Source organism: Hippoglossus stenolepis, chromosome 23 (assembly GCF_022539355.2).
Source record: "Hippoglossus stenolepis isolate QCI-W04-F060 chromosome 23, HSTE1.2, whole genome shotgun sequence".
In the NCBI taxonomy this organism is placed as follows: domain Eukaryota; kingdom Metazoa; phylum Chordata; class Actinopteri; order Pleuronectiformes; family Pleuronectidae; genus Hippoglossus; species Hippoglossus stenolepis.
In genome coordinates, this window is record NC_061505.1 from 13,240,956 (window position 1) to 13,263,738 (window position 22,783).

General features: G+C 43.0%; 1 protein-coding gene across 1 annotated transcript; it reads left to right on the forward strand.

Moving 5' to 3' along the window:
• Nucleotides 1-1,455: 1,455 nt before the first annotated feature.
• LOC118102789 (serine/threonine-protein phosphatase PP1-beta catalytic subunit) lies at nucleotides 1,456-21,233 on the forward strand. The gene is made up of 8 exons (XM_035149285.2): nucleotides 1,456-1,614; nucleotides 15,521-15,652; nucleotides 15,743-15,973; nucleotides 16,704-16,808; nucleotides 17,156-17,227; nucleotides 19,214-19,365; nucleotides 19,618-19,752; nucleotides 20,645-21,233. Exons 1-8 carry the CDS (start codon nucleotides 1,563-1,565, stop codon nucleotides 20,747-20,749), a joined length of 984 nt encoding a protein of 327 aa, XP_035005176.1. The 5' UTR covers nucleotides 1,456-1,562; the 3' UTR covers nucleotides 20,750-21,233.
• The last annotated feature ends 1,550 nt before the right edge of the window (nucleotides 21,234-22,783 follow it).

Below are 22,783 nucleotides of genomic sequence, written 5' to 3' on the forward strand. Positions count from 1 at the left end.
CCCTGGTCGTGTCCAACACCCGGCTCTGATTGAACTTTTTAAGTTTTTTATAAACATCTTCAGACAACCATTCCCCCACTGACCCACGAGGTTCCAATCAGCACAGTGAACCACATACAAATCCTTTTCTCAGGCCTCAACACTGGCGAGACACTGATAGCAAACATCTCCCATCATAATATTTATCTGACAATCATTATTCTATTTTTAATAATAAAATGATTCTAAAAACAGTTCATTTGAAAGCTTTGCACGTACATGTCCTGACATTACCAGGAGAGGGCGCTGCAGTTGCATAAATCAGCATCTACTGTCTGTGTATTTGGCCCATGATAATATTTAGTGACATTTGTCATGTTTCTCCTTTTTTGTTATTTCTTCCAGTTTTCCTCATTTACATTTGTTTATCGGTCGACTGCACTAATGTTTGCACACACGATCATTTTTCTAGCATGTGACCAGGGATCGAAGTAGATTAAACATCCAACTGTTGCAAAAGTTGCCAACTAAGTTCATTTATTTCCAGTAGCCATATAATGTCAATGGCACAGTAACCTGTTGCAGACCCTGCTGATTGTGAATGCATTTGATATAAGATATAGATTATGTATTTTATGTAAGACAGGAAAGCTTCTGCATGCAAGGGAGTGATAATAATGGCTGTTTAAAAAAAATATTTGAGGAATCCTAAAGTCAACCCGCTAAGAGAGAGACTGTGGAGTTTGGTTGAAAGCCCTGGAAAAAGGTAAGTGGACCTTGAGTCAAGCTTCTTAGTCTCTACACATTATGTGTGTAATGTATACCAATTATATCATATTATTTTGTATTATTCCATATATATATATATACCTCTTATTGTGACGTTTCACCCATTTGAATGTAAATACAAATGGTTTTAAATTCACAATAAGATACATGATGCATATATGTATACCTTTTTATGTTCATATTATATTGTATATCATTGTGAATTTATACCCATTTATATATATATATACACACACACATACATAGAAATATATATGTACGTCTTTCCACACAATTCAAAACATCTCCTTATAGTGATGTGCAAATACAGTTTGCATCGTGCCACTGCCCTTTAGTCAAGTACATTACAAATACAAAACACTATTCCGTAGTGATTCTCTTGACTGCCTCATTCTGACCTGTCTGCTGCTGTGACAAGTGGATTTTCATCAGTAAAGTTTAATCTTATCTTATCTTGTATTACACTACTGTAAAAAATATATATTCTATATTTTTTTCTTTTGAAGTCACAATAATTAGTCAGGAATAAACACAAGTTCTTCATTACATTCTTAAAACGTATTTCAGGTGGTTTCTGTTTTTATTTCTTTGCGTATTGTGAGTGTAACCGTCACTTGGGGGAGTAAACACACGACTCTGCCGCCTCTGCCACAGAAGCCGGAGTGTCCGAGGGGTCCGTGAAGGCAGCACCGTGTTCCTGAATGGGAGGAGGTCGGCGGTGTGGCTCAGTGCGGTGAGGCGGTGCCTTCACTGCTCCACACTGCGGAGGGAGGCCGGAGCTGCTGGGTACAGAAATGGCGGAGGGGGAGTTGGACGTCGACTCGCTGATTTCCAGGCTTTTAGAAGGTGAGTCCACCGCCTCGGCACATTCACGGCGTCCTTGTCGCTCACCGCTTCTTTCCTGAGTGGTTGTTTAGTTAGATTGTTTTTATTTGGTGGGAGGAAGTTGATAAGAAAAGCGGCCGCGTCACTCGCTCGCGGAGCCGCGGGTCGGAGTGAGCAGAAACTAGTCCCGTTGGTCGGTAACGCGGATCACAGGCACACGCCTCTATCGCTATCATGTCTTGTTTTCAGATTAACTCGTGATTCATTGTATTTGCGACACTTTGTTGTTGTCGTGAATAACAGTTTGAGTTCGGGATCAAAGTTGCAGCTGCAGGACTGTTTGCACCCACAGACAAACCAAACCTTTAACTACAGCAGCGAGTTGCCACCTGGATTCATGCTTCAGTCCTTGTGTTGCATCATTAGTTTTGTTTTTACCATCCAAAGTGTCTCAGGCTTCGAAAACGTCTCCTCTCCAACAAGCTTTCTCTTCTACAACCAAACACACGCCACGATGGGTGGTAGCTTGTGGCCACACGAGTCCCCGAAGTTGTCATTTCTCTGTAAATAAAGCGCAGATTGTAAAATCCTAGTCGCCGAATCTTTCCAGGCAATTACCTGCCCTCTAAATGAGCTGTTTCAGTATTGCCCATTAACTTTATATCCAATCTTAAGTAGAAAAGGCTTTTTTTTAATGAGGTCTGGCATAAGAAGAGAGAGGACACTTCATTGTTAGAGTTTTTACATCCTACTATGTTTACACAAAACTTAGGCTTTGATGTTGTTCAATTGTAGATACACCTGAGCTGTGCAGATTATACAAAGGGAGATTTTGTATTGAAACCAATGAAAGTTAGTGGCTCAGATTATAGCCGAATTGAAGAGAGGTTGTTCGCAAAGAGCAACAAGCTTTTGTAATGTGAATTACAACTCTTGTATTTCCCCAAATAGACGGATCATCGTTAAATTGCCAAACATTTCAAAGGAGTTCCTGCAGATATTTTCACATCATTGCAACTGCTGGTCTCCTGATCTTTACTGTTGTGTCATGTCATCACACATTCCTAAAATAACCAGTTTTCCCAGTTTTCTTCTGGATGAGAACTGCATGTAATGTTTTTCCATCTACCCAGAAAGCTAATGTGTCTGGTTGATCATATGTATTTGGCTTTTTCCTGATGTCAATAGTTTGAGGCTGTCAATGCTGCACAAAAGTAACCTCTGTACTTTCGAAGAACATGTTGTTGTTGCTCCTGTGCCACTGTTATGTGTTGAGTAGCAGTGGGTGAGTTTCTTAGCGGTGCTAAATAAGGGATCCTGACACAGGTGAGCCGATCTGTCTGTCTTTCTCCTGAGACAGTGTCCCTCTGTGTCTTCAGTAAACACGTCACCGCCAAGGCGCTCGTGAACAAACATTCATGATGGATTCTCTCTTACACAAATAAAATCTGTGTGTTTTAAGATCAGACACACAAAAACATACACAGCTTGTCAACAACTCCCATTGAACGAGCCTGCTGTGCAAGCTAATCGTGTGGATTGATTGGGACTGGTTAGATAATAATGCTTGTTTTGATCATTGTGTGTTTAACACAGCTGTGTGAGTCTGTACTGTCAGCTGGGCTGGACTACACTGAAGCTGGTTAGCATGCTTCATATTTAGTGATTTCTTCTTTTTTTTTTAAAATGCAGTGAGTAGGAAACCTCAGTTAAGGAAATTTGAGGGATCAGGGTGTAAAGGTTTCTAGATGTGCGCTGTGGATATATCCAACCATCTATGTCCTTCCAGCCTCAGCTAGTCTGAATCCGGCCGGCTGATATTTGGTGTGAAAATATGAAATGAAGGGTGGCTCCGACACTGATGGTTTTCTGCTGGCTGATAGTGATAGCTTAGCATGGAAGGACGTTGAAGTAGCCTCAACTCTCACTTACAAGTGATTTCTGCAGCTCGCAACTGCTGAAGGAATTTAATCTCCATAAATTAAGATTGGCTTTGTCCAGCTAATCTTGATACTTCTGGATCAAAACCAAAATGTATTATTGTGAAATTTTGTCCGTTTTCAGGAGCCAGGATTGGACCAAGAAGTTCCTTTTTCTTTTGAAAATTGTCCTATCCTCTCATGGTTACCAAAAACTGGCTGAACACTCCTGAATGAACAGTTTTGACAGTTTTTAAGGAGCCACTACTAGGCCACATTCACCCCTTTTCCTCTAAGACAGTTCTAGGGCCGTTTCGTAGCCAGTGGCTACACTCGAACCAGTTTTTTGTGTTTTGACAGCCAAAGAACTGTCTCTCAGCCAGAAAAAATGGTTCCAGAGTGGCACCAACTTGTTGCTGGTCAAGAAGAAAGACCCGCCTAAGTCAGAGGCTGGGGGCGGGATTATCATTACCAACAAGACCAACCAAAACTTTGTTGTGTCCACTTGTGATCGTATCTCACTTCAACGCTCTGTGCGAAAAAAACACGACAATTGTGTTGACCAAATTATGTTGTTTTTACCCAGTCTGAGTTTACAGATGTGTCTAATGACATGGATTGTGTGTCTGCGTGTCAGCAAGGGTAGTCGGGGGCGGCTGAATGAATATAATATATAATAAGTGCTATTTATACATCCTAGGTGTTGCGACATAAACTGTGACGTATATGGTGACGTGGCTGTAAGGCGGCTCAAGCCCATGGAAACCCAAACTGGTTCATAGAAGGTTCACAAGTTGACCCAGCTCCAAACCAGCGCAAGTACCAACCCAGCACTAGCGTTCACTTTGGTGGAAAGGGGTAATTTTGGACCGTATCAATGTGGTTCAGTAGGCAGCCTGACTTGGCAGGCTTGAGAAACCTCCGAAAATGTACTTGGACCACAGCACACAAATGTTTCCACAAAGACCCAAAGTAACAACAACATGAGGGTTGGATGAACTTCATGTGGATTCATGTATAACTTTGATTCTGCACTGCAAACAAAAGATGTAATCACACTGTCAGGTCAGGTGGCCAGAGCTGACTGCTGAGCGTTTACTGTTTATATCAACAGGCGAAGTGGCATTAGGCTAACACAGGCGGACGTATTTGGGCCATTACACAAGCAGAATTCCAAATGCACACACTCAAACTGTCCCTGGTGTGTCGGTTTGTTTTCGTTGGGGCTACATTTTATTTTAGGACTTGACCTTTGGGCAACACAAAGACCGCTCACAGGCTTCTCCCTACTTATGGAACCTTGATATCCCTCGTCTTGGTTTACTTCACCAGATTTACGTCTACAGCTCGCTTTCGTTTAGAAGTCCACTAAACGGCCACAACCTTTCTGCTCCCAGTGTTCTCAATTTTCAATTCAATTCAATTTTATTTGTATAGTGCCAAATCATAACTTACATTATCTCAAGCCACTTTAAGGTCGAGACCTTAATATTTATAGAGAAACCAAACAGTTTCCACAATGAGCAAGTACTTTGGCGACAGTGGAGAGAAAAAGCTCTTCATAAACAGGAATCCTTTCTCCTTGTCTGTAAGAATAAAGAGACCTTTTCCCTCAGGTAGGAAAGGATTTCCTTAAACCGCTTCAACAGGGGGTTCGTCTCTTTTTCCCCCTCTGCTCTCTGCCAGTCCAGAACCAACACGCACGCGCACACACACACACGAGAGCGCCCTGATCTAGTAAATGTCAACAGGCACAGCTGTCCCTGGTAGAAATTAACCTACCCTTTAGATGTCACACACACACAGGATTACAGTGTAGAAGGGTAATACTGTAATACAGTAGACATCCAGTTCTACCTTATTTTTATTTAGCTTTTTGCTATTCTTTATGGTTTCATCAAATTATAATCTCGTGTAACCGAAAACTGTGAACGATTTTCAATGTCTAAATTGGACTATTAGCAGATACCTGTTTTTTTTTTTTATCATATTGTGTAATGATAATATAGTGAATACATACATATAGAAAATACATATAACATATGTATATTTCACTTTATTTTCTAATAATTTCATTTGTTTTTCATCATGAGCATGATAATTTAACTTCTGACTACGCTGTATTATTACTAACCTAATAATTTGTGCGTTCCATGATTAAAATGAATTGGGCAAAGAGTCCTTTCCTTCTAATAAAATTTACATTGTCCTCACCTAGAAGCTAATTGTTGTTTTCTTAATCGCTTACACAAATAACTCTGGCTCATTGATTTAAGAATTTTAACAAACGTGGCCTGGTAGGATTTTTATAATAATGTTTACAACACATGCCTCAGCAACACCGAACCTTTCCTTCACACATAGGTTTGCTCTCAACCAACCTTCATCTGCTTTAACGGATGCTGTGCTGTGATGCAGTAAAGCAGACATTACAGAACCCAGTTCACCCAGTGTGCCCATGCTAAGCCCACGCTGGCCCAGTGCACGAGCAACAACAGGCCCTCTGTCCGGCCTGCCAGCACAGGTGGCCCGTAGGCTGTATGTGCCACTACAGTCCCATACCTCAGCCAGTGAGGGTGGATACGCAGCATGGAAAGTTGCATTTTGAAGACATTTTGTCATTTCGGTTTATGGGCAAAGACGCCAGCCAAGTTGTAACCCAGTATGTATGAGTACATAAAATCTCCCACAGAGCATTTCTCTGTTCAGGAGCTGTCCAGGTTGTGTTTGTCACGGACTGTTACACTGCACAGATTTGAGATAATCTGCATTCACTTATTTAGAATTCGATTTAATTGACTATTAGAGGCAGCAGTCCATCACTTTCTACCTTCAAAATTTCACACAGTTGCGTAGCTGCCTCGGAAGTTAATCCAGTGGTAGCGGGTGTGTTTGTTGGGGCAGTGTGTAATTCCAGAGCAACTGCAGCTTCTGCTTATTAACACAGGACCAATAGTCTGACTGTTGCACACGTGAGGGAACTTTTCACGTTGTTTTGACGTAAGAGGCTCGCTCAGTGCTATTTGTTTTGTTTGCGCTCACCATATGACTTGTAGTTCGAGTGGTTAACGCAACTTGCATGGTTTTGCTAACAGACAACACGAGACATCCTTGAAAATGTATGTTCTGCATGTGGCAAATGAAAACTCTTGTAACAAACCTCCTCCTGTAATAGTTCAGGACCAATGTTCATACCAATAACTGTACTGTAATATCTGTACTCTGAAACATATGAATCATTAAATTCACCCCCAACGTGAATGAATTCAGTGTCTTTTGAACAAGCTCCTTTTAAAGAAAAGATTTTATTCAATCAACTAGGGTCAGCAAGTTCTTAAGTAACTCTGTAGCGGATCTCAGACATGGAACTGGACTCCGCACTTCCTCCGTATTTTCTCCGAAGAAGTCTATGCATGAACACAGCAGAGGATCCCCGCTGGATTCACAGTGAGCGAGTGTGGGGGTCGATGACGCTTCTCACACGGGAGCTGTAAACATGATCACGTGATCGCCGAAGCGGATTTAATACATCACCTCCTGCCTCTGTCTGCTGCTGTTTCACCTGTCGCCTGAATAGTGCGAAGGATTTGTTGCTGTTGTGAACGCGTCTGCGCAGAGAACCTCCCGCTGTGTTGTGTATGCGTGAAAGACAAACTGCGGTTAAACTCCGTAGCCAATTCTCTGTATTTTACCCGGAAGTCATGTCTGAAAACAGCTTGTGGGGCCAATGTGGCTTTGAGTGGTAACTAAAGGTCAATGGAAGATGCTAAGACTTAAACCCCTTTTCCACTGACCCACCCGCTTACATCTTGTTTAATGGACACAATCGGTATTCACTCTTGGGTCAAATGACTCTGCAGTTGACACAGGTTTCGGTCGGCTCCAGTTCCAATCGGAAGTGGTAAAAGCAGCACGGGTGAAAATGGTGAAGTTTTGTCCTTTTTTTAAATTAGCATAAATCACTGCAGACAAGGTAAGGCTGTAAATGAAGCAGTAGAGTTGAACTTAGCTTGGTGGGCTGTAGTCTGTTGCCTATAAATTCACCTTTTGTCTTTCTTCTTGCAGAAATGACATAATTTCACTTTAATTTTGGACATTTTACAATGACATTTTCCCACTAAGACTTATTTAATAGGTGAAAACAACTCAAGGTATACATACATGTGCAGTGTAATATAGATCATTTAGTTTATAATGTACCATTAGACCTTTTTTCTGCTCTTTCACAATGCGTTTATATTGGTGCCACCATGCTTGTTTTCCTGGGACTGCTGCTGTATTGCGTGGTGTTCAGGCTGCTGGCGTGGCACTCTGTTGTGGAAACAACAATGGTGGAGCCTGTGTGCAGTGGTGAGCGTTCACCCCCTGGCACCAAACATGGCACAGTGCTCACTCTGCCTTTTCAGCTGTCCAGCGACGCTTTCAGCTAAAACCCGTCCGTGCCCTCTCCCTCTATTCACTCCCTCGCCTTCTGTGTCTCCTCCACGCAAGCTTCAGTTTCTCTCGTTCTCCTCTCCTCTCCATCTCTCCCTCTTTCTGCATCTACAGTGTTCATTTCTCCCCCAGTCTCTCCTCTCAATTTCATCCTTTCTTTTGCCCCACAAAGACATCCATTCACCCGTGGCACTTAAAGGCGGACAAAATGTCCTCTGAAAATGCAAAGCCTGCACAGAAATGCCACAGCAGTCAGGATTTTGGCCTTGAGATTCGCTCCCACTCTCCTCGCCAGAGTTGCTTTGTGTTTCGTGTTCACTGAGGGGTCACTGTTTTCCATAGCCACTGTGTGGGTGAGCGTTGGATGGAGGAGCGGAGGGGAGCTGCTGGCCTCGTGCCCAGTTGGAAAGAATGGAGTTTGAGAACTAAAAAAGGTCTGACTGGGCATCTTTATTGGTGCAGCAGTCAGTAAAACATGCACAGTCATACCTGATTAAAAATTCATGGGTCTGTTTGACCCATTAGATTCTTTGGGTATCTTTTCTTGGCAGTTCCAGAAAATGAAAAATCCTGTTTTTACTCAACTTACAATTTCAAGTCAGATAATCTGCACTAACAATAGTTTTTATGTATGCTGATAAGTGTTCTCTAGACCCTGCACCCCCCCTCAGCACCACAGAACATTTTAGTATCTTTCAGCTCATAGTTTTGGTTTTTCTGTTATTTTTGTTTCCTGCTCTCATCCACAGCTACAGTCAACAGCTGTTTTCAGCATAAAAGCTCTTAAATTCACTGTATGCCTAAAACATTGTGACTAGCTGGTGAACATAGTTATTTTGAGGTTATAGAATCTGGTATTTTTTCTTTAGGAACTAGTGGAGACCAAAATGGAGCTAAAAGCAGAGAAAGGGTAAATATTGGAGTCATGTTCATCAGGTAAGCACGACTCCAAATACATGCTAATGTTGCTAAGTTTCTGCTGTTAGAGGTTTTGTTTTTCAGTACGTTTGCCTTCATTTAAGAAATGACATGTGGATACATTATTATTATTGTTGCATAGGGAGAGAACTCCATTGATGCCACTTGCGGGTAGGCGCACAACTTTAGCTTTAACTATGAGGTCTGACTGTCTAAGTGGATGGTAACAACTTTATGGACGATAGTACCAGCAAACTGCAAATAGCGCTTCACACAGCTGTACAATGCAGCAACAGAGCAAACACCGACAGATCTCTTGTGTTATTTTGAGAGGGGGTTCATTATGAAACTGTGGCAGGACAAAGAACACTGGGTTATAAACATGGTTAAACATGTTTAATCATCTTTTTGTTTTGTTTGTGTCTTTCGTTGCAGCTTCGTGACCCTGCATGTCCCTGATAAAAAGGTCTGTAAGATAAAGACAGATGAAACACGTTCTGTGGCAAATACCACAAAAGATACAGCCAAGGAAAGCAGTAAAACAACCATAACAGGACTAGAATATACAAAGTCGACATGAGCTCAACAAAAGTATTTTTCATTGTTAAGCGTTTTTATTTTGCGACTAAAACAAAGGCGAAACTAGAAAGCGTGCTGGCAGCTCAACAGTTGAAAAATGGACTTATGGCCTCAGTCTTATTTTTAAGCTCCAGATATTGTGCTGACATCAGTGTGTGTGTGTGTTTGTTTTCTTGTTGACGTGAACGCGCTGACGCAGCTCTTTGCCGGTGCAGCTGACAGCCGCTACATTGTTGTGGACCTTCGCTCGGTGACGGAGCCGTGGCCTGTGCCAAGCGAGTCTTGTTCTTTCTCCATCACATAACAAAAACAGAGCCGTCCAGCGCTCCCTCTTTGTCCCGACTGAGTCGCCTGCTTCCTCCATAGAGTAACGCCCTTATATGGTAATGCCTTGAAGGAGTGATCTGTCTGTAAGTCACTTATCTTTCAGTCCGTCTCTCTATCCCACACTGTGCACTGTTCAAGTGAACTCTGCTCTTTTTAAATGAATGGAAAAATAGTTGACCTCCTTGACCCTTAGCAAGGAGTTTGCCGCTAGTGAAGCAGAAGAATGATGACTGAAAACAACCTCTTGTAGATCACTACTCCTTTTGTGTTTAAAACATATACACGTCTTTATTTTCCTGCTTTTTACTGGCAGTTTGGGGGGAAAACTGTTATTAAACCATCCACAGAGAATAAAAAAGGAATCTCTTGAACCCGTGACTCTGTACTCCAGCCCTGGGTCTATTTCCAAAACTGGCCACACAGGCTCGTCCCTGCTATGTGCTCTGCAACTTATCTCGGTCATGGTTTGACTGAGTGCTCGCACAGTCATGGCGTAAGTTCTTTCTTGTGTGGTTCAACATGCAGCATAATGGTGGGTTGGGCAGCACTCCCAAATATTTACTGTTTTAAGTCGTCAGGTATCTGGACTTTAATTCAGGCTCATTCTTGCTGACACAGATCAGTCACTGTAACTAAGGTTAGTGAGGCGCAGTGTTGGGAAGAAGCCATTTTCACTGTCAGTAGATGGCGGGTTAACAAACTATCTCAGTTTATATTATGCAAGTGTGGGGCTGGAGCTGAAATCTAATATTGACCAATCTGCCAATTATTCTCTGGATTATTTTAAATTTGAATTTATAATTCTGGTTTTGACAGAACATCACCCTAACCCCAAAGATACTTAGATAATACTCTGCTTTTCTTTGTTTTCATGTCATTATTAAATTCATATTTCTCAGTTCTGAACTGTAGGTTGGACAAAACAAGACTTCTGATCTCACTACCAATGTTTTTATCATTGTATTCATACATTCATAAACCAGATGGGGTTTCTATTACATGTATAACAAGCAGAAAAATGTATTTAAATTCAAGGCCTAAAAGTCCAATTGATTAAACTGTAAATGCTGTGGTCTCCGTGGTCTTGTTTTCCGAGTAAAGTATCATGTTAGTCATTGTCCTAAAGACATAGTTTCACCCAGAACAAAAATATTTGAAACCGTGGATTTTGATGGGATTTGCAGATGCTCCAACCAGAGAGTATCCTCAGTGCAGCCAGAGCCGTGACCATGTGAAGGCTCTGTGAGCTGTCTGGAATGCAAAGAGGATTCTGGGAGGGGCATGAGGCGTCGTCGTCGTCTGACGTCAGCACAGTTCATTGGCAAGGTGGAGGAGGACTGTGACCCAGGAGTTCAGTCATAGCCAAGAATACAAGTTAGAGATAAATAGATGAAGAGGAGGAAGAAGGAGGGAGGTGGAGGGAGGAGAAGGAGGGCTTGGGGAAAAAGGAACAGGGAGAGATGGATAGAGAGAGGCTGCAGTGCAGGCATCTTTACATTCATAAGCCTGGGCAAAGAAGGCGTTCAGTTTTGAAGAGGTCAAAGCGTGACTAAAGCTAAGCCTAAAAACCGAGGGAGACAGACTAACGTACCTGACCAAATTTGGAGAGATGAACTGGAACACGGAGCGGAGATTCCCTCTGATCGGGAGTGCGGAGCAGCTGAGAGAAGCTGGTGGAACATCAGCTGCTGAGGCGAGGCTGTCATGGAGCGAGGCTCGACACTCGACTGCTGCCTCCGACAGAGTAGTGACACATAAACACTGCATTTGTTTAGATTATCTGTCACTCTGTGAGACTTTTAGTGTCCGCCTTGATTGAGGAGAATGCATCTCAAGCTGCTCCCTGACATGCACCGAAGTCCAGACATTTTCCTTAAATATTGCATGTGAGAACGCTAATGTGTAAGTCAGTTGCTTTAGACATTTTCTGTAACTTTTCCCACCAGCACCCAAGTAAGAAGTCTGAGTGAGCCTATGTAGGAACAGACAAATAGGTACATTTGGAAAGAGCTGTGCAGGGTTTCCTGTTGTTGTGAATGTGTCTGACCCAGATAATCTCCTGCTGCGTTCTTTATATGTGAAAGGCATAGTTTATTGTTTGGTGTGTACATCGTCACGACATAAAGAGATATTCAGTTTGAAATCCGAGAACACTAAAAACCTTTCACATGTTCGTGGCTAGAACAAATGGATTTTAAGCAGTTTTGCAGTTAAAATATTGACATGATTAAGTGGTTGCTGACATTTTTGAAAAATCATTTTCAGTTGAATAAACTAATTGATTAACCAGCCAATCATTCAGGAGCAGTTTTCCAGTCAGATGCTTGTACATAGCTCATGAACAGGGAGTCCAGAGAGTCCGACTAATGTAAGAATGGTAACTTTCTCAGATTGTAGCTCAGCTGTTTCCACAGGCCGGTGTTTCTCACGACAAGTAAAACATTCAGGTGACGGGCGCGTCGCTACTGTCGCACCTGTGGTGTGTGGGTGCGTGTGCGTGTGTGTGGGTGTGGGGGTGTGTGTGTGTGTGTGAGACTGTCTGTGGGTGTGTGTGTGTGTGTGTGTGTGTGTGTGTGTGTGTGGAAGACTGTCTGTCTGACGGTGTGTGTGTGTGTGTGTGTGTGTGTGTGTGTGTGTGTGTGTGTGTGTGTGTGTGTGTGTGTGTGTGTGTGTGTGTGTGTGTGTGTGTGTGTGTGTGTGTGTGTGTGTGTGTGTGTGTGTGTGTGTGTGTGTGTGTGGCTGCGGCTGCGTAGGTATCCTGTCGGGGTTCCTCCGCTGCTGTCAGATGCAGCCCATGTTAGTATGCAGGGCGTGGGTTGGTGGTGATGCCACTTTATCTGCAAATCAGCTCCTTTCCCTCCCTCGAGATACAGCAGCAGCTTCGCTCACCAACACAGGCTGGAAATTGGTCTTGCTGGGTTGCCATGGTGATAAGATTTGGGTACCACCTTCTATTCTCTCTCTTTCTCTCTCCGTCTTTTTGATTTCTCAGTGTCTTTCGCTCCCTCGCTTTCTCCTCACTGGGGAAGCTGCAGTGCAGTGGTGACAAAGTAAAGGATGCTCGGATACCTCCCCACAAGGCCCTAGTGGTACGCTCTGAAGTCAAGGTCACTGGATCAACAGTGTGTGTGTATTCAAGTGTGTGTTTGTTTTTTTTGTGTGTGTGAGAAGCAAGAGACCGAGAAATTGAAGAGTGTGTGCATGGTCCTGGCTCTGCCCTCACCATATAATGAAAGGGGATCTTCCAGGCAAGTGGGACTAGCTGTGTGTGTGTGTGCGCGTGCGTGTCTGTCCTATATCAGGCCTCCCCTGTCAGCTGAGCTAGCACAGACCTGCAAGCGTGTCATCACACAGCTAAAAGGGAGCGTGGTGAAATCATTCAGGCACTCCTTGCTTGTGCGTTGTGCTCACCGGAGGATATGTTCTACAAAAATACCAGCAATGCATCGTGTTTGTGTTTCTAAACCACTGCAGGACTTTTCAGGGTGTCACCCATTAAAATCATATTCTCCACATGCCCCTGCTGTGTTGCCGTGCTTTGTGTTTACCTGTGAAATACGACCGCTGGACAGTCTAACTGTAGTGTTGCCCTCAGGTGGGGCGTGTGCGATCACAGCTTGTGTTTGGTCTGAGACGGACAGGGGGACTGTAGGCAGAAATATCAGGGTCACGTTGCACGCACACACGGCTGCACACACTATTGTCCTTTAAAACTTTATGTAGAGAACACCCTCAGAGCTGCGAGCTGCAGGAGTTTGATACTTGTAGATTCTTTATTTCACCTTCTTTTTTAAATACACCAATTGCCGTGGAGCTGTTGCTCTTTCTCTGACCACGTCTGTCTGATTCACCTATTAGTCGCCATTTGACGCCGGCTAGGATTTCCATCATGTTGCTGTGGTGTCATCTGACAGAAGCTGTCTCAGTCAGACCTGGCCCACTTCTCTTAGCAGGAGGGGAAGGAGGGGAAGGAGGGGGTGTCTGTGATTCTACCATTCATCAGAGCACGGGGAGAAAAATATAGGGCAACACATGGAAATAGTGCAGGGAAAGTTGAAATTGAAAAAGGTAGCTATAATTGGTGGGAGTCAGTGCTGGGTCAGTGTGTCGGCTCATGTGAGTTTCCAAAGCAACATTAGGGAAATCAAGAGTTTTCCAGAGGCCATTTAGTGTCTGAGCTGCAGGGATATTATTCATAAACAACCCAAAGCTTTTTATTTGGCACGGTGTTACAGTCGGAAACATGCTTTTATTTCAGTGCACGCTTTCCATTTGATTCATCCAGTAACTACCCAATATTTTACGAACAAACTAGATTGGCCCAACAGTCTTCTTATGAAACTGGATCCGATACGCACACACTCATAAATATCAGTCCCCTAAACATGCCTGACATATATATTTTTTCCATTAAGATCCATGAATTATTGTCAACATATCAACACAACACATGTTACCTCACAATGTTAAAAATTATTCCTAGATCCGCCCCCTGATCCGGATCCACACCAAAATTTCATGGAAATCGATTGTGTAGCTAGTTTCTGCGTAAACCTGCTAAATAAGAAACAAACAAATGCAGACAGAGGTAAAAAAAAAAAGAAGCTTCATTATGCTTTCAGGGTGGTGCAGTATATGAGGTTGTGTCTGGCTTCTTTATATAATCCATTTTTCCATTATTAGTTCATCTGTAGGGTAATTGACTGTCTTCAGAAAGTAGAGAAATAAGATGTTCTATCTTCTAATAATCCCAATGTGACGTCATCAATTCTTCGCTTAATCATTTTATACAGTCAGTTAGGGTAACTTTTACTGAATGATATTTGTTCCTCGTGTATCTTCATGACAACTTAGCTGATTTTTTAGACTGTATGTTTTAGCTCTTGTACAGCTGACCACCATTGGTGCACTGACTGTATTATTGTGAACAAGTGTAAGATGAGAAGATAAGAAATGAATACACAATTTTTTCCCCTTTACAATAAAGTATTGAAAAACAAAATCATTTCGGTGGTGGTACAGAAACTGTAGAAATGTCTTAATCTCATATCCCCTTTGCTTAAAATGGGTCAGATTAGATACTGAAAAGATGAGTTAATATTATCTTGTGTTTCTCTTGTACAGCAGCGGAAACACTTAAAGGTTTAAAGGGACTAACCTTATACACCACCCTGATGCAGGATCACAGCTCACTTGTTTGCTGTGTACATATTAGAACTTAAAAATACACCAGGTTGTAATTTGAGCAGCACAATAAATCGCCTTCAGGCTGCGTCACTTCTCTGAAATCTCCCACGTGGGTTTACTTCATTTATTAAGTTTCATTATAACTTGCTCTGCTGAATTTATTAACAGTCTTATATACATTTAACAGTCCGTGACTCGGAGTCCCGCAGCTTATTGTTAAGCCCCCCCCTTCTCTTTTCCTCCCTGTTACACAACAGGAAGTGTCTCCAAAAACACCCCCAGCAACATCAACAATGCCGACACAGGCCGTTTCCATCCACTGTCTGTTGACTAAACTCGGCCTCCCATATTTAGATTGGAGTTCATTTCAAAACTCGTCCTGTGGGGGGTGATGTGTACAGTTGTGCGATGAACAACACAGGCGTAGGGTTGAGGAACACAAACTGGGGAAAACAAGTTACTGAGGAAACTCCGGTTGGATCGCTGGTTTCTAATTAAGACACACACTCATTAAGTTGTGCATTAATACTGACTCCACCTTTCCTTTCCTTTCCCTCCACCAGTGCGAGGATGTCGTCCAGGGAAGATTGTCCAGATGACGGAGGCTGAGGTGCGCGGCCTCTGCATCAAGTCCAGGGAGATCTTCCTCAGCCAGCCAATCCTTCTGGAGCTGGAGGCTCCGCTCAAAATCTGTGGTCAGTAACCCCCTCGCTTGACCTTGTTCTTTTAAATTACACCATGTAGTCTGTCTCCGTCCTCAAACCTCCATCCCTGCTCCGTCCCAGGTGACATCCACGGACAGTACACAGACCTGCTGAGGCTCTTTGAGTATGGCGGCTTCCCGCCAGAGGCCAACTACCTGTTCCTGGGGGACTACGTGGACAGAGGGAAGCAGTCGCTGGAGACCATCTGCCTGCTGTTGGCCTACAAGATCAAATACCCCGAGAACTTCTTCCTGCTCAGGGGCAACCACGAGTGTGCCTCCATCAACCGCATCTACGGCTTCTACGACGAGTGTGAGTGCTCGGCTCCCACGAAGCGAGACAGAAGTCGAGTGTGTTTTCGTTTTCAGTTCGAGTTCCATTATGCATGTATGTAGAGAAACGAGCCGAATAAGTGAGATAAAGTGCTGCTTTTAATCCTTAAACTTGTAACTGTTGAAACCTTGACATTTGGTAACAAGGACACCAAAACTGGAACATTTGGAAAGCAACAAAAAGAATCATGAGTGAATATCTCGAGAACTGCTCATCGTATCTGCTTCATTTTGTATGTGTATTGTTAACGGCCTAAGAAAGTGCAGTGTTGAATTTGGTGCAACTTGAACATTCGTTCAATATTAATAAACTTTGGATAAACAGGCGACCTGCGCTGAGTAACGACGTTGATCACAACAGCTGATTCTCCAGTTCAGGTTCCGCGTGCTGACTGGAGCTTCACTAGACTTTGAACAAACAGGCGGTACCGCTTCAGCGTTCTGTGGACAGAGCAGCAGGTTTCCTTGCAGGGGCTCAATCACTGCAGGTCACTTTTACAGTTTCAGAAAGAAAAGCTGCAACCAGCATCACCACAGGCCAAGAAAACAGCCCATTCCAGACAGGCAGGTTTAGCACAGGCAGTGCACTAGTTAATGGTGACCAGTGAGGCGTGTGTAATTCTTATGTTGAAACTCCTGAACATTTTGATGAGCCGTAAATGATTCTTTGCCCTGAGGCCTCCTGACTCGCTGCCTCGTTGATCCCACAGGTAAACGCAGGTTCAACATCAAGCTGTGGAAGACTTTCACCGACTGCTTCAACTGCCTGCCCATCGCTGCCATAGTGGACGAGAAAATCTTCTGCTGCCACGGAGGTATCCATGTCGAATATATGAATGCATGTTTCTGTGCACATCCCGAAAGCAAGTCCTTAATGTCTGTGCTTTCTCTGGGTTTGTCCTCATCGCTCACCATAGCACTGTCAAAGCGTAGTGCTGTGCCTGATCTGGAAAGATACAGTTTAACTGAGCCTTGTTGACAAATCCGATGTGAGGTAAATGGGTCAGAGCCAGTTTATAGCTTCAGTGATATGGGTTAATACCTGCACGGGCAGGAGGAAGGAGGTGGGGGGGGGAGGAGAGACAACGATAACGACGATGATGGTGATGAGATTTAGAAAGTGTATTAGTTTTGTGTCATTGTGTTGCTGTGTTGCCCTCAGGTCTCTCTCCTGACCTGCAGTCTATGGAGCAGATCAGACGCATCATGAGACCCACAGATGTGCCCGACACAGGTGGGTCAGCGCTCTCACACGCACACACACACGCACACACACACACTGAAAGCAGGCCAGATGTTCCTCATGTCTCTATCCCATCTACCTCTGTACAGAATGATAAAGAGTTGTAGTTTTCATCTAAGCTGCATTTTAAGCTGCTGAAAAGTCACTTTTCATTCATGTACTTAATTACTGTGCAGGCTTTTTTATTTTATTTTCTATTTCAAAACCCAACCTTGCTGTTTCCTGTAGATACTCCAGCTGTAAGCAAATATGTCCCGTTATGCTCTGTTGCGCTGATGGTGACCCAGGGAGCACATGAAATATAAAAAAGCAGCCCCCACTCAACTATAGAATGATGTTTGTGAACCTTGTGCACATAACCACTTCAAGAAATGCAGTTTTGCGTCTGTCTCAGCTGCTGTTAGTTGAGAGCTGCTCTCCTTAGCTGCTTTCAGACATTTTCCTGAAATGTTTTGGAGGGGCTTCATTGGAGCAAGCCAATGTCTGAGTCAGTTGCTCCTTGACTCTTCATGTGTGGAAAGAAAAATCTTGAAACGGCTTAAAACGGCTTAGAGAAAAGTTATTCGAAGGCTTAATATGCAGCTGTATGAGGATATGAAAAATATCAGTATCCACATACAAACAATATTTAAGTACCATGTCCTGCCAGGTTGTTGATTTTGATAATCAAGAAAATCTGGGCGCATATTCATTGGGCTTCTCAGTGCAGGAAATCTGCCCCAACTGGTCAAAACCTCTCAGAATGACGCAGGTTTGGTGAAAGAACTTTATCACGTTTCTAATTCTGAGAAGACTTGTTTCTCTCCTGATATTTAGGAGAGCCAGGAGGTTGTGTTTAGGCATCGACATGCATTTGCAGACTGTGGGAGGAGAGAGGGTAACTGATGATGGCGAGGTTATTAAAAAGTGTTTTTGTCTTGGCTGACCTTGTACGGGTTTGCGCACACACACACACACACACACACACACACACACACACACACACACACACACACACACACACACACACACACACACACACACACACACACACACACACACACAAAACGGCCGATCCTGCTCCCACTGCAAACTCAACAACCTCACAGCGACAGGGAGGACGCAAACTGTGATGACTTGGCTCCATAGCAACCAACAATTTCTGCAGTAATACATCAAACTTCGATCCCTCGTGCACCTCCTCCAGAAAAATGCTACCGATCAAATCTCTATTGCTCGAGTCCTGCTCAGAGGGAGCTGCTGTTTGGACTGAAGTTTTCTTTAGCTGCGATTCCATGGAGTGATTCTGACATGAATATAAATACAGGTCCAGTCGCTTGTGAGCTCAGCCACTGATAAATTGTGTTTGTGCTCTTTTGCTATAATTTATGTTCCAAGCACGAGGCGAGGACGCAAGGAGTGAGTAACTGCTCACTGCGTCTGTCTCTTATAAATCCTCGCACTTTGAGGCTTGCTCCTGTAGCTGGTTTTTAGATTAGGGAGAATTCATCAAAAAATAATATAGTGGTATAACTTTTTAATCTCCCTGACCCCCCAAGACGTACACAGTTCTTTTATAAGTCAAGATAAAACCAGTGGAGGTGAAGCCTCTCTCAGTTGGAGGCTTCGCCCTCTTCCTGTCCTTATAAGGCAGCTAGTGTTCGAACGCTGGCAGCCACCGTCTCAGATCCTCTTATGGTCTTCTAGGGAGACTCCAAGTGTCTGGATGTGAAGAGAGTGTGTCTGTGTGTATACAAAAGGAGGCCTTGATGTTTTAATACCTTTAAGAAAAGGCAACTTCCGGTAGTTTCAGGTGGATTTACAGCAAAGCTCAGAGAGAGAATTTGATGCCGTGACCCACATCTACATGTTTGATCAAAGGTCAAACACAGACATGGATCTTGTTTTCCCGTGTGAATGCAGCTGCTCCCTCTTCTCTGATGAGCATTGGTTGTGGTGTACGATGGAGTTGAAGAGTTGTGTGTTTTCCCCCTCCAGGCCTCCTGTGCGATCTGCTGTGGTCGGACCCAGACAAGGACGTCCAGGGCTGGGGCGAGAATGACCGCGGCGTCTCCTTCACCTTCGGCGCTGATGTGGTCAGCAAGTTCCTGAACCGCCACGACCTGGACCTGATCTGCAGAGCCCACCAGGTACCATGCACGAAACCTCCCATTACTCAACAATATAAATGCATAGGAAACCAGCTCCCCTGACTCTAACAACAACTGGCCTAATACATCAGTCTAGCCAGGCATCTAGTTGTGGTTTACCACAGCTTTGTGTTACCAGAATGTGTGTAAATGCATCTCTACTGAAAAACCCAGTTCACATAATGATGTATATGGAGATACCATGAATCAGGGCTACAGTGAGTGATATCCCTGTGAATCTGATGCCCCCAGGTGGTAGAAGACGGTTATGAGTTCTTTGCCAAGCGGCAGCTGGTGACTCTGTTCTCGGCTCCAAACTACTGCGGAGAGTTCGACAACGCCGGCGGCATGATGAGCGTGGATGAAACCCTGATGTGCTCCTTCCAGGTATGCAATACTGACAGAGTCGTGTCAAAGTACAGACATGGGTCTGGTGCCCAGTACGTGCACAAAGCAGATAAACAGGAACATAAGATTTACATAATCAGGGAATTCCCTTTTGACTTAATTAAGTAGATGTCACCAAAAGTAAATGATATTTGATAACAGTTCTATTCATTGCGTGCAGCAGCTTCACCGCCCCGATCAACAGATGTGCTCATAATTAAAAAGGAAGAAAGAAACTATACACAATCAAAGACTATGAGCTTAAAAATCACATGGTATTGGTAATTAATACATTGATCAATAATTATAAACAATGAAATATAGAAAGAAAAGATCTGGACATTGTAATGATGCTGTACAGAAGAAAACAAATCCAACATGCTGTATTATCACAGGAAACGTGACGCACGGCTCTGGATTGAACTAGTGTGTTAAATCTTTAAAATAGACTCCATCTCAATCATATTAAAACGCTGCATACACATTATATCAGTGTAATGAATCCAGTTTATAATGATAAAACAGACAGGGGCCCAATGATGCTGCATCATGAGATACTAGACAACTCACTGCTTCTAATGCTGCTGTGTTGTTACCTATGTAGTTTTATTTTTGTTATACCAGACTGTTAATTGTAATGGAGTAGTTTTACTCCTGAAGAATCTGATTACTTAGTTTGTCCACAGTGAACATGTAGCTCATTGTTTATCAAGGCTCATTGAAGCAGAGTTTATATACATTTATTATATTTCCTTCTGTACTTCACTGGAGCAGCAGTACAAAGAGGCATTCAATTGAAATACAGTGAAGTACAAGTACCTCAGATTGAGATTGTGAGGCATTTTATTAGATACACAGAATTAAAGGCTAAAGCTCCTGTGCCCGTTCCCAGATCCTGAAGCCATCTGAGAAGAAAGCCAAGTACCAGTATGGAGGGATGAACTCGGGACGGCCCGTCACCCCACCCCGCACAGCCCAACCCCCAAAGAAACGATGAAGAAGGACGGAGGGAGGGAGAGACGGAATGAGAGCGGTGACTGTCGGTGATTTTCTCCCGTTGGCTTTTCACAACTCTGAGTAAAAGCAACACTCGGCAGAGGAGGAAAACAGACGAGCGCGGCGGCTAAAAAGACGCACCCAAACCTGTCTTTCATTAAAATTCTCAATTCTCTGGTCTGCCTCTGAACTGCTGTCACACACTCTTCTTCCTCCTCGATGCTTTTCATCCGTGTAACATTTTTAAAAACAAGTGTTAAAAAAGAAAATATGCGAAAACAGCGAGGGCGTCATTCTGTAGCATATCAGAGTGTTTTCTTTTTCTTTTGTCCTTTTGCCTTTTTTTCTTGACAACAGAATGACAGCTAATTTAGTTTACCACATCTCCTTACTTCCCTGCCTGTACACACACACACACACGCACACACAACAGGTATCAATGACAACTGCTGGGTTTTCAATAAATAATACAGGGAATAAATCCACGTGGACGTTCTGTGTCGTTCTTCCACCTCAGGCACTTCTCCAGATCACTCATTTAAAACGTGTGTGTACCAGCTCAGGACCTTATTCCAGTAAAACATTGACCTTGTCAGGACCAGTAGACCTGATGGGGACTGAAGCCGAATGAGGCAAAACGTCATTTCTGAGGTCCTGGTTAAAGGGCTACTCACCACTTCATTAAACCAATAAGAATAAAACAAAACCCAGATTTATAGTGACTAAAGTTAACTCAGTTATCCTCATGAAAAACAGGACCCTATATTTGATTTTGTGATCGAGGTAGAAGTTCTCTATACTGTGCTTCCTGCAGCAAATATCAAGTATTCTCTAAAAAAAAAAATTCTTCCCTGACCCCTTACACCAAGGGAAAAAAAGTTCTGTTTTTGTGTAATCTTGCATCCAGTTTATAACAACTACACACACACAACTGGTTGGAACCATTCATTTATTCACAGCCAAATCGATACACATACATAATGAACATGCATGGATTCCCTTTACTGTCACAATCTGTACGGGTGAACTGCAGGTAACGTTATGGTCGTACTAGATCGGAGAAAACACAACGGGATGATTTTTGTGTTGTTGAATTAAATGCATTGACTGAAAAAACTGACAATATAAAACTGTTGCAAACACAACGTGAACCTTCTTGTTTTATCGTTAAGGCTGAATGTGACAGAGCTGCAGCTACAGAGCGCCCACAGCCTGAGAGCGGCCCCACGTCGCATCACTCTCTTTACATTCTTCAAACACCACTTGAACAAGTACAAGGGAAATATGGAGTTACCAAAAAACAAAAAACTATTTGTTTTGTTATCAACATGGAGTCATACATTTGGAGCATCACATAGAACATGAACAGAGATCATGTTCAGTTGGCATCAACTATATTCAAAATCTGGGATTGGCAGAGGATTCAAGGCATTTTTTAACTATTACAATAAATGGTTGCCATGTTAAGGAAGAAAGATTCAGAGCTTGTGAGAATAAAGTCGTAATATTACGAGATTAAAGTGAGAGAAGACAAATCAATTACGACTTTTTTCTATGTCAAATGACAACGTATTTCTTGTAATATCGTGACTTTATTTTGAAATGTCAGAATTGGTTTTCCTCAACAGGACTCAATACTCCGTTGTACCTTGACAGCTACTCGCTGTATTTGTCCATTTCATGTAGTGTCAAGTCACACTTTAAAACAAATGCATCACATAAAAATATCAAATAAAAATCCAATCCATATTACATTAGGAGTCAGCCCTTGGTTCATTTCGAAGCAGCAGCTGAGACAAGACAAATTTCGTTGACATGTACATGACACCTCATACTGTAACAACCACTCATTTACTGTCAGAATAAAAAGACGCAGATAATAAAAATAAAGGCTTATTAAACACTTTTCAATCCACACAGATTGTGATACAAAACCAGCAAAGTAATGTAAGTTAAATTCTATACATGAAGATGTCTGTGCACTACAAATAAAAAATAGAAAAACAGATTTGTAACTGGAGCAGAGCACATTGGT

Excerpts from the sequence above, each read along its gene's own strand:
- LOC118102789 (XM_035149285.2), top strand. The coding sequence starts at position 1,563 with ATGGCGGAGGGGGAGTTGGACGTCGACTCGCTGATTTCCAGGCTTTTA. Across the intron at positions 15,653-15,742 it reads GGCTCCGCTCAAAATCTGTG|GTGACATCCACGGACAGTAC; the intron begins GTCAGTAACCCC and ends GCTCCGTCCCAG. Across the intron at positions 17,228-19,213 it reads CACAGATGTGCCCGACACAG|GCCTCCTGTGCGATCTGCTG; the intron begins GTGGGTCAGCGC and ends TTCCCCCTCCAG.